General features: G+C 45.9%; 2 protein-coding genes across 2 annotated transcripts in view; both read right to left on the reverse strand.

Moving 5' to 3' along the window:
• Positions 1-4,259: 4,259 nt before the first annotated feature.
• LOC142311956 (uncharacterized) overlaps positions 4,260-17,548 on the reverse strand; it is an 81,230-nt gene continuing 67,941 nt past the window's right edge. Inside the window, exon 8 of the mRNA XM_075350823.1 lies at positions 4,260-5,146. Coding sequence (XP_075206938.1) covers positions 4,476-5,146 — 671 coding nt within the window. The 3' untranslated portion in view covers positions 4,260-4,475. The remainder of the gene's footprint in view (positions 5,147-17,548) is intronic.
• LOC142311947 (gastrula zinc finger protein XlCGF66.1-like) overlaps positions 5,116-17,548 on the reverse strand; it is a 36,796-nt gene continuing 24,363 nt past the window's right edge. The window contains exon 7 of the mRNA XM_075350817.1: positions 5,116-5,231. Coding sequence (XP_075206932.1) covers positions 5,203-5,231 — 29 coding nt within the window. The 3' untranslated portion in view covers positions 5,116-5,202. The remainder of the gene's footprint in view (positions 5,232-17,548) is intronic.

Raw genomic sequence — 17,548 nt, forward strand, 5'->3', positions numbered from 1 at the left:
CTGGTAGCTGTGTATGTGGACTTAAGTCATCCTATATTGCTGGATTATTAAAAGCTTACTAAAGGAAAAGCTCTGACAGAGGTAGCAGTTCGGATAAATGAGCTACAGAACTGCCAAGAGCATGAGAACTTGGATCCTGCCAGTGCTACCACTGCCGTATCTTCAGCCTCATCAGATGAGTTTAATTTTGAAAAGTATTTGGATGACATGGAGCAGGCAAAGCGTTGCCGCAGGTAAAAAGATCCCACTCCCGTAGCAAGGACAGATTGACCATATTTCTGCAAAATTTTTCACTTGCTCTCAAAGAAATAGAAGAGTTCAACCGTTCATCAAAATTGACTGTGCATGAGACAATTCCTTTTAACCATGAGATTGTTAGAGTAGTTGCCCATGTGGTCACCGCTTTGCCACCAACCCAAGTTACTGTAGGGAGGTTCTTCTAGAGCCTTAAATTAATTAGGTCAGATTTGAGGTCATCTATGAAGGAGGATCTGATGGAGGCCATACTATTTCTCAGAGCAAATTCATAAACTGCACAAATGTTATTCCGTACATTTTTGTTAAACTATTTTTCCCCCCATTTACTGCACAGTGTATTGTATAATTATAATTTATTACAGGTAAAATATATCTTTGTACAGTGTTAGGCAGTAGAGATAAAAAAAAAGTTTGTTTTAAAGAACTGAGAGTCCTCAGTAGTTGATAGACATTAAATGTCTAACTGAAAAGATGGTAATAATAGCAAGCTTTCGAGACTACTCAGGTTTCTTCATCAGGCATGGTATAACACAAAATCTGAGGAGTCACATATTTATACACAACAGAGCATAGAATGGAGCAGTAAAAAAAACAAGTTATGTGAAGCAGAACTATCATTATGGCAAGGGGGCAAACTGTTATGGCCATAAATATTGTTGTGGTTCATATATAAGCAGTGTGAAAGTTTTATTGTCCTCTGATTGGGGTGACCTTTGACACATTCAAAGGAGGAAGGAATGTTTCACATGGATTTATGTCTTTTTACATCAATTAAGAAATGTGTTCCTCAGAGCATCTGGGGGCATCACAGCCTGGACCAGACACCCCAATCAGAGGACAATAAAACTTTCACATTGCTTATCTATGAACTACAACAATATTTATGGCCACAACAGTTTTCCCCCTTGCCATAGTGATAGTTCTGCTTCACATAACTTGTTTTTTTGTTTTTTTTACTGCCCCATTCTATGCCCTGTTGTGTATAAATATGTGACTCTTCAGATTTTGTGTTATACCATGCCTGATGAAGAGACCTGAGTAGTCTCGAAAGCTTGCTATTATTACCTTTTAATTGCTAACTGAAAAGATGGTATCAACTACTGAGGACTCTCAGTTCTTTGAAACAAACTTTTTTTATAATTTACTAAAGTTTTTTTGTGTTCTAAACTTGTATTCCAATAAATATATTTTACGTTCTATCTAAACAGATTGATTATTGTATCATAATAATGATTTAAAAAGTCTGTTACCATTTTACAACAGTAAATATCACAAACATAAATCATGAACAGTGGGTACTTAAAGTATTCAGACCCCTTTAAATTTTTCACTCTGTTCCATTGCAGCCATTTGGTAAATTCAAAAGTTTATTTTTTTCTCATTAATGTACACTCTGCACCCCATCTTATCAGAAAAAAAAAACCAGAAATGTGGAAATTTTTGCAAATTTATTAAACAAGAAAAACTGAAATATCACATGGTCATAAGTATTCAGACCTTTTGCTCAGACACTCATATTTAAGTCACATGCGGTCCATTTCCTTGTGATCCTCCTCAAGATGGTGCTACTCCTTCATTGGAATCCAGCTGTGTTTAATTAAACTGATATGACTTGATTTGGAAAGGCACACACCTGTCTATATAAGACCTCACAGCTCACAATGCATGTCAGACCAAATGAGAATCACGAGGGCAAAGGAACTGCCCAAGGAGCTCTTTAACAGAACTGTCGAAAGGCACAGATCTGGCCATGGTTACAAAAGAATTTCTGCAGTGCTCAAGGTTCCCAAGAGCACAGTGGCCTCCATAATCCTTAAATGGAAGAAGTTTGGGACCACCAGAACTCTTCCTAGACCTGGCCGTTCAGCCAAACTGGAGAAGAGAATTGGTGAGAAAGGTAAAGAAGAACCCCAAGATCTCTGTGGTTTAGCTCCAGAGATGCAGTAGGGAGATGGGAGAAAGTTCCATAAAGTCAACTATTACTGCAGCCCTCCACCAGTCGGGCCTTTATGGCAGAGTGGCCCGACGGAAGCCTCTCCTCGGAGCAAGACATATGAAAACCCGCATAGAGTTTTCAAAAAACACAAAGATGATGAGACGAAGATAGAACTTTTTGGTGATAATTCTAAGCGGTATGTGTGAAGAAAACCAGGCACCTTTCATCACCTGCCCAATACAACCCCAACAGTGAAACATGGTGGTGGCAGCATCATGCTATGGGGGTGTTTTTCAGCTGCAGAGACAAGATACCTGTTTGCAATTGAAGGAAAGATAAACGCGGCCAAGTACAGAGATATCCTGGAAAAAAACCTCTTCCAGAGTGCTCTGGACTTCAGACTTGGCCGAAGGTCCACCTTCCAACAAGACAATGACCCTAAGCACACAGATAAAATAACAAAAAAGAGTGGCTTCTGTACAACTCTGTGACCATTCTTGACTGGCCCAGCCAGAGCCCTGACCTAAACCCAATTGATCATCTCTGGATAGACCTGAAAATGGCTGTCCACCAACGTTCACCATCTAACCTGACAGAACTGGAGAGGATCTGCAAGAAAGAATGGTAGAGGATCCCCAAATCCAGGTGTGAAAAACCTGTTGCATCATTCCCAAGAGGACTCATGGCTGTACTAGCTCTAAAGAGTGCTTCTACTCAATACTGAGCAAAGGATCTGAATACTTATGACCATGTGATATTTCAGTTTTTCTTGTTTAATAAATTTGAAAACATTTCTACATTTCAGTGTTTTGTTTCTGTCAAGATGTGGTGCAGAGTGTACATTAATGAGAAAAAAATGAATTTTTTTGAATTTACCAAATGGCTGCAATGAAACAAAGAGTGAAAAATGTAAAGGGGTCTGAATACTTTCCGTACCCACTGTACAAGGGAGTCGCAGTAGTGGAGTCATAATCAGGGAAATTGAGGAGTCGGAGTTTTGGCTTATCGACTCCACAGCCCTGTGAGCCGAATACCTGACCTTAGGTATCCCTAAATAGGGAACAGATGGGATGAGCTCTTCGTCAACCCCACTAAACACTATAGAAGACAAAAGGAGGACACACAGGGGAAAATGCATGAACTACTTATCCACAGATGACACTGGTAGAAGTACAGCAAAGTTTTCAGCAACAATACCACAGAGAAGTACAAGTTACCTGCTTGCACCCAGGTCTTGAATGAACTAAAAATATGACCAGCACCAGTGCAAGGAAGGAAGGGGTATCTCACCCACTGTATCCTCACCCATCCCTTTTAGATTGTGAGCCCTCGTGGGCAGGGTCTTCTTCTCCCATACCAGTCTGTGCTTTGTATTGTTCATGAATATTGTACTGTCTATATATACCCCCCTTTTTTTAACATGTAAAGCGCCACGGAATGAATGGCACTATAATAATAAATAATAATAAGCACCAAGAGAATGTTGATGATCAGCAGCTGGGTGGAAGGCGAGGTTTTGCTGGGTCCAAAAGGGAGAGAGATGAATCCAGCAGGAAAGCTACCTATACCAATGAATACTGACATCAGGAAGAATGGAAAGTCAGGAAGCATTCTGCACAGCCAAACGTTATGACCTTCTACGGCCAGAAACCACATGACTGTCTGTCACCCGTAACAGTAGTAGATGTGATGTCTGTAGATATGCAGTTAAAAGAAAAAAAAAAAGTGTATATGTATGTATATTTTGGATGGTAATTATAAAGTTAAAGAGGTCGTAGATGATCTGAGTTTAATGTTCTGTTTATGTAAAATTTACACCTATAATTTTATTAGTCAGCTAAGTATATTTGTCTTTTTGTATTTTGGTCTACAACGGGTCAAATTGTATTTACAAACGATTGTCCAATGTTATTTTCAAATGTTCCCATAAGTTTAAACTATGACTAAGGGAATTTTTATTATTTACAAAACCTATTTCGGGCTGGGTGTTAGATGGCAACTGTCCTGATTATGTATAGCAGCATTGTCGATGTCATATCACACAGAAGAAAGCAGCATCAGAAAATATGTTTATCTATTTACTAGATAGTTTATATGGATATGCATCATACAAAGGTGTATTTTATGATACTAATTACTTTTCGATAACAATCATTAGTAATTATACACATTTTCTAATAATCACCAAATGCTCCAAATTGTTTTCCCTTTTACTTGTAATTATTACTAAGACTTGCATTTTTTTTCTTATACATAAAGATAAAAAAAAGGTAAATCACTACTATGTGTGTATTCTTTGATGTCTAATAAGATTTGTTTTCTCTATAAAACATTTCCCACATTCTGAACACGAAAATGGCTTCATTCCTGTGTGAATTTTCTGATGTGCAACAAGATGTGATCTCTGTATAAAACGTTTGCCACATTCTGAACATGAATATGGCTTATCCCCTATGTGAATTTTTTGATGTCTTACAAGATGCGATTTCTGCTTAAAACACTTACCACATATTAAGCATAAAAATGGCTTCTGCCAAGTGTAAATTCTCTGTTGTGTAACAAGTTTGGATTCCTCTTTGTAACGTTTCTCACATTTTAAATATGGAAATCCCTTCTTCAGTGTGTGAATTCTCTGATGTGTAACAAGATGTGATTTTTGATTAAAACATTTCCCACATTCTGAACATGAATATGGCTTCTCCCCTGTGTGAGTTCTCCGGTGTCTAACAAGATGTGATTTCTGATTAAAACATTTCCCACATTCTGAACAAGCAAATGGCTTCTCCCCTGTATGACTTCTCTGATGTGTAACAACATAGTTTTTCTCTTTAAAACATTTCCCACATTCTGGACATGAATATGGCTTCTCCCCTGTGTGAGTTCTTTGATGTACAATAAGATGTGATTTCTTATTAAAACATTTCCCACATTTTGAGCATGAAAATTGTGTCACTTTTTTAAGAGCTTGCTTATGTTCAACAGTCTTCCTATGACTTTTGCGTTGCACATTAGTTTTTGATGAAGCAGAAGACAGGACCTGTTGAAAATAATCAGATGACAGATTTTTTCTGAGAAAAGCTGGAGATGCATCTGGGATAATGAAATGTTCTTCACATATAAATGGTGCAATAAAATGATCATCTGCTGCAAAATCTGATATCAGATGTTCCTCTGAGCTCCTGGTACAGTTATCTGCCAAGAATAAAAGTTATTATTTTTCAAAAACACTATTGAAATTATATCAATATTATCTGTTTTATACATCTCCACACAGATTGTAATACAAATTAATCAAATGACTATGACCGTAGTCCACAAAGCAGGGTCTATTAGATTATGATGTTAGGCTATGATGTGATGTGGTTTCAATTTTTCGCTTCACTGTTGTAGTCATCTTCCCCATAGGTTCATATTTCACTTCGCCTTTCACTAACTGTTCCAATTACCTGATCAGTGGAGACTCAAAGGGACTTTAAGTTAGTGTTTTTAGGAGATGTCTGTCTCACCTTATTAATTTTTAAAGCATCATTAATCCCATAGTGCTGTACATGTTAAAAGGTTTACATACAAAATACAGATATAAATTACAGTGAACAAATTAAAAATGACAGAATGGTTTGGGAGGGGAGAGAGCACTGCCCTTGTGGGCTTAAAGTCTAAAGTATGCTGGGAACAGAGACAGTACGTTGGGGTTCCATCAGCTCCAGTGGTAGTGAGGTGGCAGTGGGGTCATTGCAATCTGTAAGCTTCTTGACAAGATAATTTTTCAAGTTTGACGGTTTTGAGTGTGTTGGATAATTGAATATTTTGGGGTACGGAATTCCACAGGATGTGGGATACTTGGGAGATGTCTTTGAGGGTGATCTTGAGTGAGGAACATTAAAGTGTGGTGGAGAGAAGGAGGTTTTTGGAGGCCCAAAGAGTAGGTGTGTGTACATATCAGCTGATTAGTTGAGGAGATGTATAGAGGGAATAGCTTATGGAAGGCTTTGAAGGTCAATGTTAGTATTTTCTACTGGATTCAATAGGTAATTGGAAGCCACTGAATAGATTTGTAGAGGAGAAAAGCATAAGCGTAATGAGGGGAGAGGTGGATTAAGTAGTAGAGTTAAGGACAGAGTGGAAAAGGTGAAAGAGTGTTAGCTGGGAGGGACAGACACTAACATTTTCATAGATTCAGGAGTTAAAGAAGGATTCTGAAAATATCTTTCTGTAGGAGGTGGTAAGAGCAATCATACACACCCTACCAACATACAGTCTAGCAAAGAGAAGGGTGGAAGGGGGGGGCGGAGCCTGGACCGGGATGTGAGCACACACAGGGAGACACTCTCCTGCTGACTCACCGTGATACCGCTGGAGCCGCCGCACGGCTGATGATTATAGTGACACCGGAGGGCAGGGGAAGGTACCGGCATCCAGCAGGAGAAGTCTCAGCTCCTGAACCGGCAACATGTCCAGGCAACGACAGAGGGAACTTGCAGCAGGCAGAGGGCCTGGATCACAAAATGGCACCAAGGTCAGAGAGGAGGCGGAGAAAGCTAACACAGCCTGCCAGGATTGCATGGCAGCAGCTGCAAAGCTGGCACAGTTTGCAAGACAATCAGAGGACTCTCTGGAGGGGCCCAGTAAGATGGTAGAGGAGAAAGGGGAGGAGGAGGAGGAAGATCTGGAGGAGGAGGAAGATCTGGAGGAGGCTGAAGGAATAGAGAGAAAACCAGGAGAAGATAAACAGGAGGAGGATTCAGGAGAGCAGCAGGTAGCAGAGGAAATACAGGAGAACCCCACTATTAAGGATGTGTTTCAGGTGGTCTCCTTTTGCAAACAGGCCCTCACAACATTAACCCAGCAGGTGCTGGGAATACAGGAAGATATAGCTACTCTCAAAAAAGATCAGAAGAAAACTGATATGAGAACCAGTGCTGTGGAGGAAAGTGTGGGGGCAGCTGAGGATCATATAGTTACACTGCAAAAAGCAGAGAAAAAGATCCAGCAGCAAATATCTGAGTTGTCTGCAAAAACGGATGACTTGGAGAACCGTTCCAGGAGGAACAATATAAGACTGGTGGGCATCCCAGAAAAAGTAGACCGAAGAAATCCTACTGAATTCATAGAAACGTGGCTTAAAGAAAAGATTGGCGCTGATAATTTGACCAAGTTAAATGCAATTGAGAGGGCGCACAGAGTCCCAATGCAACCGCAACCACCCGGCAAGGGGCCCCGTATGATGCTGGCGAAACTGCTTAACTACAGGGACCGGGATATTTTTCTACGCAAGGCGCGGGATCTGGAGAACCTGATAATTGATGGACACCCAGTGGCTATATACCCTGACTACTCAGTACCGGTACAGAAGCAAACAATGCAATTTACAGGGGTAAAGAGATGACTCCGTGAGCTGGGGGTTAAATATTCCATGATGTTCCCAGCAAAACTTCGAGTAGCAGCACTGGAGAAGGTGCACTTTTTTCTTTATCCAGAGGAGGCCATGAAATGGATAGACACCAATGCAAGAAAGCTGCAAACAACAAGAGAAGTATAGAAGCTGGCTATGAGTGACACTGCAATTTCGTGATTTTCCTGGACTACAGGACTGGCTACTCACAAGCATTTGCATATGCTAGAGGAGAAGGAGACTTCATAAGCCCATTTTTATGGCAGTGACGGTACACTTTTTTTTTTTCCCTTTCTCTTCCAGGTTATTATTGTTGATCTCTTGCTCCTGTCCCTGAGTGTTAGATGGGGCAGGGAGAAGTTTCCTAACACTAAGCTGGACAATGACAGGAGGAGGATAATAATTCCCCCCTTTTTTTTTTTTTCTTCTGGCCGTGCGGCAGCGATTGATAAATGTTTAAGTTTTCAAAAATTCATATGTTAGTAGTTTACATTATATGATATATGCAAATGAAAACGAATATGGTGAAGGCTGGAGGGGAGTTAAGGGGTTCTGCTCACTGGGATGAGACAGGTTTGGTATGAGAGAAAAGGAGGAAGGAGGTTGACCGGTCTAGGGGAGACAGACCTCATTCCCTATAAGGGAGTTAAAGATGTAAATCGGAGGTGGAGGAGTTTTGTTGGGGTGGTTCTAAGGGGCGGGTTAGGGACGGGAAAGACTCAGCGTACAAAGGGACGGGATGTTTGTTTAAAGATAACCAGTAATTTTCAACATGGGAGAGGAGATTAAAATATTATGTTGGAATGTAAGGGGGCTGTCAGATAGAGGTAGAAGAGACGCAATGATAAAATATATGCTAGACCAGAGACCATCAATAATGTGTTTATTGGAGACGCATTTGACGAGCGAAACGACAAATGTACTGAACAAGCGATGGGTGCAAAAGGCATATCACTCTACTTTTTCTAGTTATGCTAGAGGGGTCTCTGTGTTAGTCCATAGATCCGCCCTATATGAAGAAGTGGAGACATGGATAGATAAAGAGGGACAATATGTAATGGTGATCTGTAAGTTGTATGGACAATTATTATGCATCACTGCTATATATATTCCACCGCCTTACACTAGTGTCAAAATTACAGAGGTGAGAGAGCGTTCGGCTAAATGGGGGATTTTGCCATTCTTGTTGGTCGGTGACTTTAATAATATCATAAATGCATATTGGGACAGGAGCAGAAACTCACGAGAGGCGAGGAGGGACGGAGCGACAGCATTTGGTATCTTTATTCAAGAATTGGGGTTGGTAGACGTTTGGAGGATAAGGAATCTAGGGGTGACCTGTTTTTCCTGTCACTCAGCGACCCATGGTACGCTTTCCCATATAGACCTGGCCTTGGGAAATGAAATGATGGATTCTGGAATTTCAAATGTTGAATATTTGGCTAGAGCAATATCGGATCATAGTCCAATACTGGTATCTATTAAAAAACGGGGAGTAGGGGAGAGGCTAACAAGAGAATGGAAGCTACATCCGGTTTGGGTAAAACGTATTGACATGGACTGTATAACCAGTGAGATTCTGGAATATTTTGCCCTTAATAGAGGTACTGCGGATCCATTGGTAGTTAGGGACGCCATGAAGGCATACCTGAGAGGCCTTTTATTTAGAGACGTTTGCCGATGTAAGTCTCGTAGTAGACAGGGGGAAATTGATTGCTTAGAGGTCTTGAAGGGAGCAGAAGCAGAGATGGTAACACAGCCCACACCAGAGAATAGGCAGAAGCTAAAAGCAGCTCAGGAAGAAGTTAAAGGGAACCTGTCATCAGAAATTTAGCTTTAAACCTAAAAGTTTCCCCCTCTGCAGCTCCTGGGCTGCATTCTAGCAAGGTTACTGTACTTTTTGTGCCCCCCTTTGAAACCAAATTAAACACTTTATAAAGTTGTACCTTTTTGTCTGCAATTCTTGTAAATTCTCCATGGGGGCGGGCTCTCTGGCGTCAGTTACTGTCCCTCCTGCAGATTGACGCCGTCCCCCATTGCTCCATTGCATATCTCAGGACGCCGCCCACTGCGCCCGAGGTCCCGTGCACGCGAGGACCGCTGGTGACGTGGTCGCATGCACGAGATTATGGGCGGTGCTGTGAGTGCATCGCAAGTGCCCGCCCACAATCTCATGACCGCGATCTCCCCTCTGCCTCCAGCATTCTGCGCAAGTGCTGGAAGATGACCCGACGTCACCTTCTTCCCATCCTGCCCTGCAGCAGGAAATAGATGGGAGGAGCGGAGCAGCACAGCACAGGTTACAAAAAAAAAATGTTTAGTGCCTTTCACTTTTCAGGAGACAATGTGTGTCTTTATTTGATTTTACATGTTTTTTTTACTGTGTACGACGCTCAGATCCTCTCCGCGTTTCCTCGTATCCTGTGGTGGCCTGCTCCGCTCCTCCCATCTATTTCCTGCTGGGCAGGATGGGAAGGAGGTGACGTCGGGTCATCTTCCAGCGCTTGCGCAGAACACTGGAGGCAGAGGGGAAAGGGCGAGCACGAGATTATGGGCGGGCACTTGCGATGCAATCAGAGCGCCACCCATAATCTCGTGCATGCGACCACGTCACCAGCGGTCCTCGCGTGCACAGCACCTTGGGCGCAGTGGGTGGCGTCCTGAGATATGAAATGGAGCAATGGGGGACGGCGTCAATCTGCAGGAGGGACAGCAACGGACGCCAGAGAGCCCGCCCCATGGAGAATTTACAAGAATTGCAGACAAAAAGGTACAACTTTATAAAGTGTTTAATTTGGTTTCAAAGGGGGCACAAAAAGTACAGGAACATTGCTAGAATGCAGCCCAGGAGCTTCAGAGGGGGAAACTTTTAGGTTTAAAGCTAAATTTCTGATGACAGGTTCCCTTTAATAAGGTGCTATTGGAGAAAGTAGCTAGGAAGCAGGCTTTTCAAAAAGAGAACTTTTATGCGGAGGGAGAAAAGGTGGGACATCTGTTGTCGGTGGTGACGGCAGCCCAGAGATAATCATCCTTTGTGCATTGCATTCGCACCACAACGGGAGATTTGGTTACGGAGGGGGTAGATATTCTGGACACGTTCGCAGCCTTTTATGAGGAATTATATTCCACTAGAGGGGAGATGAGACAGAGCGACCTAAAGGCTTTCTTGGGTACAATGACATTACCCAAAATTACAGATACAGAGAAACACAGTCTAGAGGGCCCTATCACACTTGAGGAGATAGAGAGAGCTTTGCATGGCATATCAAATGAAAAAGCCCCGGGGGTGGATGGTCTACCGGTGGAGGTATACAAATCTTTAGAAGAAATACTCTTACCCAATTTGCTGAGTGTCTTGGAGGAGACAAGGGAGAGGGGGATACTGCCAGAGTCTATGAGGGAGGTGATAATAACAGTAATACCTAAAGAGGATAAGGATCCAAAACTCCCCGAATCATACAGGCCCATCTCACTGTTATCGACGGATGTAAAAATTTTGGCCAAAGTACTCTCTAATCTAGGGGTGGTCAAATAAATTTCTCATGGGGCCACATGAGAACTTGGGATCCTTTTAGAGGGTTGGACTGATATAATTAACTCAATTTTACCCAATACTGTAATATATATATTATACTGTATATATATATATATATATATATATATATATATATATATATATATATATATATATACACACACACACACACACACACACACACACACACACACACACTATATACTGCCCCCGTAATACATTACAGCACTATATACTTCACCTGTAATACATTGCAGCACTATATACTGCCCCTGTAAAACTACATCACTACATTCTCATATACTACATCACTACACCCAAATATTACACCAGTTACCCCCCCTCCCCCACTTCCCTTTCCCCTCAGGTTATTAGTGACCACTCACCTCTCCCTCCTCAGGCACCTCCGTACGGGTCCCCCGCTGAGCTGCTTCTTCCCTGGTACGGGCCCTGGCTACGCCGCTGTTGTTCTTGTACGGCCCCTGCCCCCGCCGCTGCGTCTCTCTGTCCAGGCACCGGCTGGTGCCGCTTCTCCTGCCGGGCGGGAACTTTTCAAATGACACACACGCGCTGTACTGCCGACATCAGGGCGCGCGTGTGTCACAGAGAAAGCTGCCGCAGGGAACAGAGGACCGATCCTGAAGCTCCGCACAGTGTAGCAGCGGAACGCAGGAATCTGTCCTCTGTTCCCTGCACGGCACCTTTCTCTGTGACACACGCGCGCCCTGATGTCGTCAGTACAGCGTGAGTGTGTCATTTGAAAAGTTCCTGCCCGGCAGGAGAAGCGGCACCATGTCTCCAACTCTGATCTAATGGGCGGACCGGTCACAGACAGTAGGCGGGCCGGATGTGGCCCGTGGGCCGCCCCTTGCCCAGGTCTGCTCTAATCGATTAACAGAAGTGATATCTACCCTAATCCACCAGGATCAGTCGGGTTTTATCGTAGCTACCACAACCTGGCCCCGGGATGCCACCCGACCAGGAAAGAAGTGAATAAACACCGAGAATTAGCTATGAAATATTCAATTTTTATTCTCAACAATTTCATTTAATTTACATATAAACAAGAGAGCCACCTGGGGGGCGCATGAAATCTAGATATATTGAGTAAAATTATGTCTACCCTAGGATACAATAATTATTCCAAACTGTATACATTAGCCATACATCATGACTTTGCTGCAGCCAGAAAGAAGAAATTGCTGCATATTATCCTTGACAGAAGATTTGTTCTACAAGAACACCAATGTTGCATTACTGATATTCCCATAAAATTACAAGCATACAGTATATAGTGACACAAGGTTATATATTATAGCATATTAAATCTATAGTCTCATATAGTCAGGCTATATATACATGAAAAAACCAGTGCCACTAATCCGCAAGCATGTAAATATGGAATTGCACTGCCATCTAGTGTTCACTGTTGTAAATAGCCTGTCAACACATTACCATGCAGTTTTCCTGGCTAGAAGAGCTAACCTAACTAACAACAGGCGGAAAAAAATCTTAATTACTCACCGGTAATGGGATTTTCAATAGCCCATGACAGCACCACATGAGAGATAGGTTCCGCCCACATCAGGACAGGAAACCCACTGATAAAAAGGCGGTACCTCTCCTCCACATCAGTAGGTTTTCAGAGCCAGAGAGGACCAACAAAACACAACAAACAGATTAATCATACCACCACCCAAGGAAAAACACCCATAACTAACACTCCCCGAAGGGTGCCCACAACCAGTGAAAAGGGGGGGAACTAAGGGTGCTGTCATGGGCTATTGAAAATCCCATTACCGGTGAGTAATTAAGATTTTTCCCTGCCGCCCATGACAGCACCACATGAGAGATTTATATAGACCATCCACCTTAGGGAGGGACCACCGCCTGCAAGACCCGTCTCCCAAAGGAAAGGTCAGTTGTGGAGGACAAGTCCAGCCTATAGTGCCGAAAGAAAGTCCCAGGAGACGACCAAGTAGCCGCCCGACAGATCTGGTCAATAGAGGCATCCGCCCTCTCTGCCCAAGACGTAGACACTGCTCTAGTGGAGTGCGCCCTTATGCCCGGAGGAGGAGTGGCGTCTTTAGCCGAGTACGCCAAACCGATGGCATCCCTGACCCATCTGGCCAAGGTAGCCTTAGAAGCCCCATGCCCCCTGGACTGCCCCTGAAAAGTGACAAACAGGACCTGAGACTTCCTCCATTCCCTAGTCCTATCTAGGTACGTGACTAAGGCCCTCCGGACATCCAACGTGTGTAACCTAGCCTCCTTCTCGTTCCGAGGGGGGTCACAGAGGGAAGGGAGCACGATCTCTTGGGACCGATGAAAAGGTGTAGAAACCTTGGGCAAGTAGAAGGGATCAGTCCGCAACACTACCCTATCATCCAGAATCTGGGTATAAGGGTGAACCACAGACAAGGCTTGGCGATCCCCCACCCGCCTGGCCGAGGTGAGTGCGACGAGGAGAAAAACCTTAAGGGACAGCAGTTTGAGAGGGACTTCCCCTAAGGGCTCAAACGGTGGCCCTGTGAGGGCATCCAACACTAAATTAAGGTCCCATGGGGGAACCCTGGGAGCCTGAACAGGCACAGACCTGGACTTAGATTTAATGAACCGGCAAATCCATTCATTCTGTGCCAGACTACAATGAAACAGAGCCCCTAAGGCCGACACCTGCACCTTGAGCATACTGGTGGAGAGCCCCAATTCCAACCCCCTCTGGAGGAATTCTAGAATAGCCGAGATAGGAGGGGGGCCCTCCGCCCGAGCCCTCGACTGAAGGAGAAAGCGCTTCCAGACCCTACCGTAAATGGCCGTGGTGACCACTTTCCTACTGCGAAGAAGAGTATCGATTAAGGAAGAAGAAAACCTCCGTCGAGCTAGCAGCCGCCGCTCAAACGCCAAGCCGTCAAATGGAGAGCCGGGTCGGGGGGGTGACGGACTGGGCCCTGGGACAGGAGATGAGGGGCGTCCGGGAGAACCCAAGGATCCACCAGAGACAGTGTCCGCAGCCAGTAAAACCATGCCCGTTTCGGCCAGAAGGGGGCGATGAGAATAACCTCCGCTCTGTCGGTCCGGATTTTCCGGAGAACCGAAGGCAACAGGATCAGGGGAGGAAACGCGTACAGGAGGCCGTGAGACCAAGACATCTGGAAGGCATCGAGGGCAACAGGATCGTCTCGGGGGTTGAGAGAGCAGAACCTGTCCACTTTCCGATTCGCCTTGGTAGCGAACAGGTCGAGAACAGGGGCACCCCATAGAAGCGTGAGCTTGCGAAAGACCCCCGGGTCCAAGGACCACTCCCCCTGACTGAGACAGTGCCGGCTGAGGAAGTCTGCCTCCGCGTTTTCCGCCCCCTTGATATGAAGAGCTGTCAATGAGGAGAGATGTTGTTCGGCTAGCTGGAAGATGCGCATAGTCAGAGCCAGAAGAGAAGGGGATCTGGTGCCTCCCTGATGGTTGACGTACGCCACAGTCACCCTGTTGTCTGAAAGGACCCGAACATGGCGACCTCTCAAGGAGGGGAGGAACCCCTCTAGTGCCTTGAGAACCGCCATGAGCTCCCTGTAGTTTGAGGACTGTCTGACCAACCGAGCGTCCCAGGGACCTTGAAGCACCTGTTGGCGCAGATGGGCGCCCCACCCCCAACGGCTGGCATCCGTGACTATTGTGTCCGTGACTGGGGAAAGCCAAGGAACCCCCGTCCGGAGGTGAGAGGGGTCCTGCCACCAACCCAGGGAGTGCAAGGAGTCTGCAGACAGGGTCAACTTCTTCTCCAAGCAGCCTCCAAACAGTCTCTGAAACCGAAGGACCTCCAACTGGAGGATTCTGGAATGCAGCTGGGCCCACCATACCCCTGGGATGCAAGAGGTAAGAGTCCCGACCAGCGACATAGCCTGCCGTAAGGACATGCCTGGGCAACTCCTTACGGAAGAGATTAAGGACAAGATCCTGGTGACCTTGTCCACCGGCAGGTGGCACAACTGACTCGTAGAGTCCAGGACGAGACCCAGGAAGACCTGACATTGGAGAGGCTGGAGTCTGGACTTCCGCAGATTCACCACCCACCCCAGGCCTTCCAGGATGGTGATGACCCTGGTCACATGAGCCGCACATAGAGACTCCGACTGACCCACTATCAGGAGGTCGTCCAGATACGGAACGATCAATATGTCCTGTTCCCTGACATGTGCCATGACCTCTGCGAGGACTTTGGTGAAGATCCGCGGGGCCATGGAAAGCCCGAATGGCAGCGCTGCGAATTGGAAGTGTCTCAGCCTCCCGGAGACGTGTAGTGCGAACCTGAGGAACCGCCGGTGAGCCGGAAAAATAGGGATGTGATAATAGGCGTCCTTCAAGTCGAGGACCGCCATAAAACACCCTGGATACAACAGTCTGACAGTTGACTTCATGGTCTCCATTTTGAAGGCTCGCTGCACCAGATGCAAATTCAAGCTCCTCAGGTTGAAGATGGTGCGGAAGGTGGAGTCCGGCTTCCGAACCAGAAACAGTGTGGAGTAAAAGCCGTCCCCTTCTTGACCTATGGGGACCTCCTGAACGACTTTCCTCGAGAGGAGAGTTAGCACTTCTACTTCCAAGGCCATCTGCCGCTCTGGGGACCGCAAGGATGTTATTATGAGAGACCCCCGAGGGGGTGAACGGAAGTCCAATTTTAACCCTTCCGCCACAATCTGAAGGAGCCACTTGTTGGAGGAGATCGCCTGCCATGCATGGAGGAAGAGGGACAGCCGACCCCCTACCTGATGACAGGCGTCATTGAGAGGGCTTGGGCTTATTATCGGAGTGCTTGCCAAAGAGAAAGCCCGAGGTATTCTTTCTACGGTCCTTCCACTGATCTTGCGGTTTTTGAGACTTCTTTGCGAAAAACTGACGTCTCCGAAAGGGCCGGCTGCGAGAGGACGCCACCGGAAAAACTGGAAACCCCTGTTTCTTATCGGATGCCTTAGTGAGGAGGTCGTCCAGGCCAGAGCCAAAAAGATAGGCACCTTCACAAGGCATGCTGCATAGTCGCCCCTTGGATTGGACATCACCCTTCCAAGTTTTCAGCCAGAGGGCCCGACGCGCGGAATTGGAAAGCGCCGCCGACCTGGCAAACAGTCTTAAAGAATCAACCGAGGCATCAGCCATAAAGGCAGCAGCACCCTGTATTAAGGGCAAGGACGAGATAATATCTTTCCTAGGAGTGTCATTGCGCAACTGGTCTTCTAACTGCTGAAGCCACACCATTAAAGACCGGGCAACACAGGCGCTGGTCACGGCAGGGCGCAAGCCACCTGCCGTAGACTCCCATGTACCTCTCAGAAAACCATCAGCCTTCCTATCCAGCTGATCCTTAAGGGACCCCAAGTCCTCAAACGGCAAGGTAGTGGAACGAGACGCCTTGGCAATAGCGACATCAATTTTCGGGGTTCTATCCCAAGAGGTAGACGCTTCCTCATCCACAGGGTACTTCCTTTTAAGGGAAGAGCTAAGATTCAACCTTTTGTCCACTTTTTTCCACTGGTCAGCAATGAGACTTTGAACCTTCTGGGGAATGGGAAACCCCTTACGCTTCCTGGAATCCAAGCCCCCAAACATGACATCCTGGGTAGATTCGGGCCCCCTGGGGTCCACTATGCCCATGGTCGAACGTACTGCCTTCACCAAAGGTCCTACGTCTGCTGTAGGGAAACAAGGACGACCACCTTCACCGGAAGAGGAAGAGGAGCCAGAATCGGAGGGGGAGGATCCCGAGGAGCCCGACGACCGAGAGCCCTGAGCCGAACCCGCCGAGGTATCGGGAGTAGACAGCTTAGGATGACGGGATTTCTTGCGCCTCTTGTCCCCCTTAAGGGATTTAAGGGACTCCTGTACTTCTGCTCTGATAATGGAACGCAATTCAGATGAGAACCCCGGCCCCTCTTTGAGTAGGGTCTGTTGGATACAGCCTGCACACAGGGCCTTGGTGTAATCCGAAGACAGGGAGGATTGGCATATGGCACATTCCTTGTGACGCTGCTTGGAGGCACATTTTTTCGGTACCTAACAAGAGAGGGGACACGGAAACGGGGACTTAGAAACATGGAAGACCACGAAGTCCACTCACCCCCACGACTCCTGGCAATACCGGATCAGGAGGCGGATTCTTATCTCCCTTGGACCTCTTGGGACCCACCGACCGAACGCTGCCCGGACTGGATACAGCCTTCCGGGAACGATCCGCAGAGCCACGTTCCGAGCCACGCTGTGGCGACTCCTTGCGCTGCTCCTTGCTGCGGGGTGAATCTCCTGCCATAGTGGTAACAATGGAGGAGAAAAAACTCACCAGTCCCAAGCGCCGGTCATATTTGAAACAGAGATCCCTCGTTACAAGGGCGCCGCCATCTTGGATCCTAGTGCGCATGCGCACACCAGTCACTTCCTG

Source organism: Anomaloglossus baeobatrachus, chromosome 5 (assembly GCF_048569485.1).
Source record: "Anomaloglossus baeobatrachus isolate aAnoBae1 chromosome 5, aAnoBae1.hap1, whole genome shotgun sequence".
Classification (NCBI taxonomy): domain Eukaryota; kingdom Metazoa; phylum Chordata; class Amphibia; order Anura; family Aromobatidae; genus Anomaloglossus; species Anomaloglossus baeobatrachus.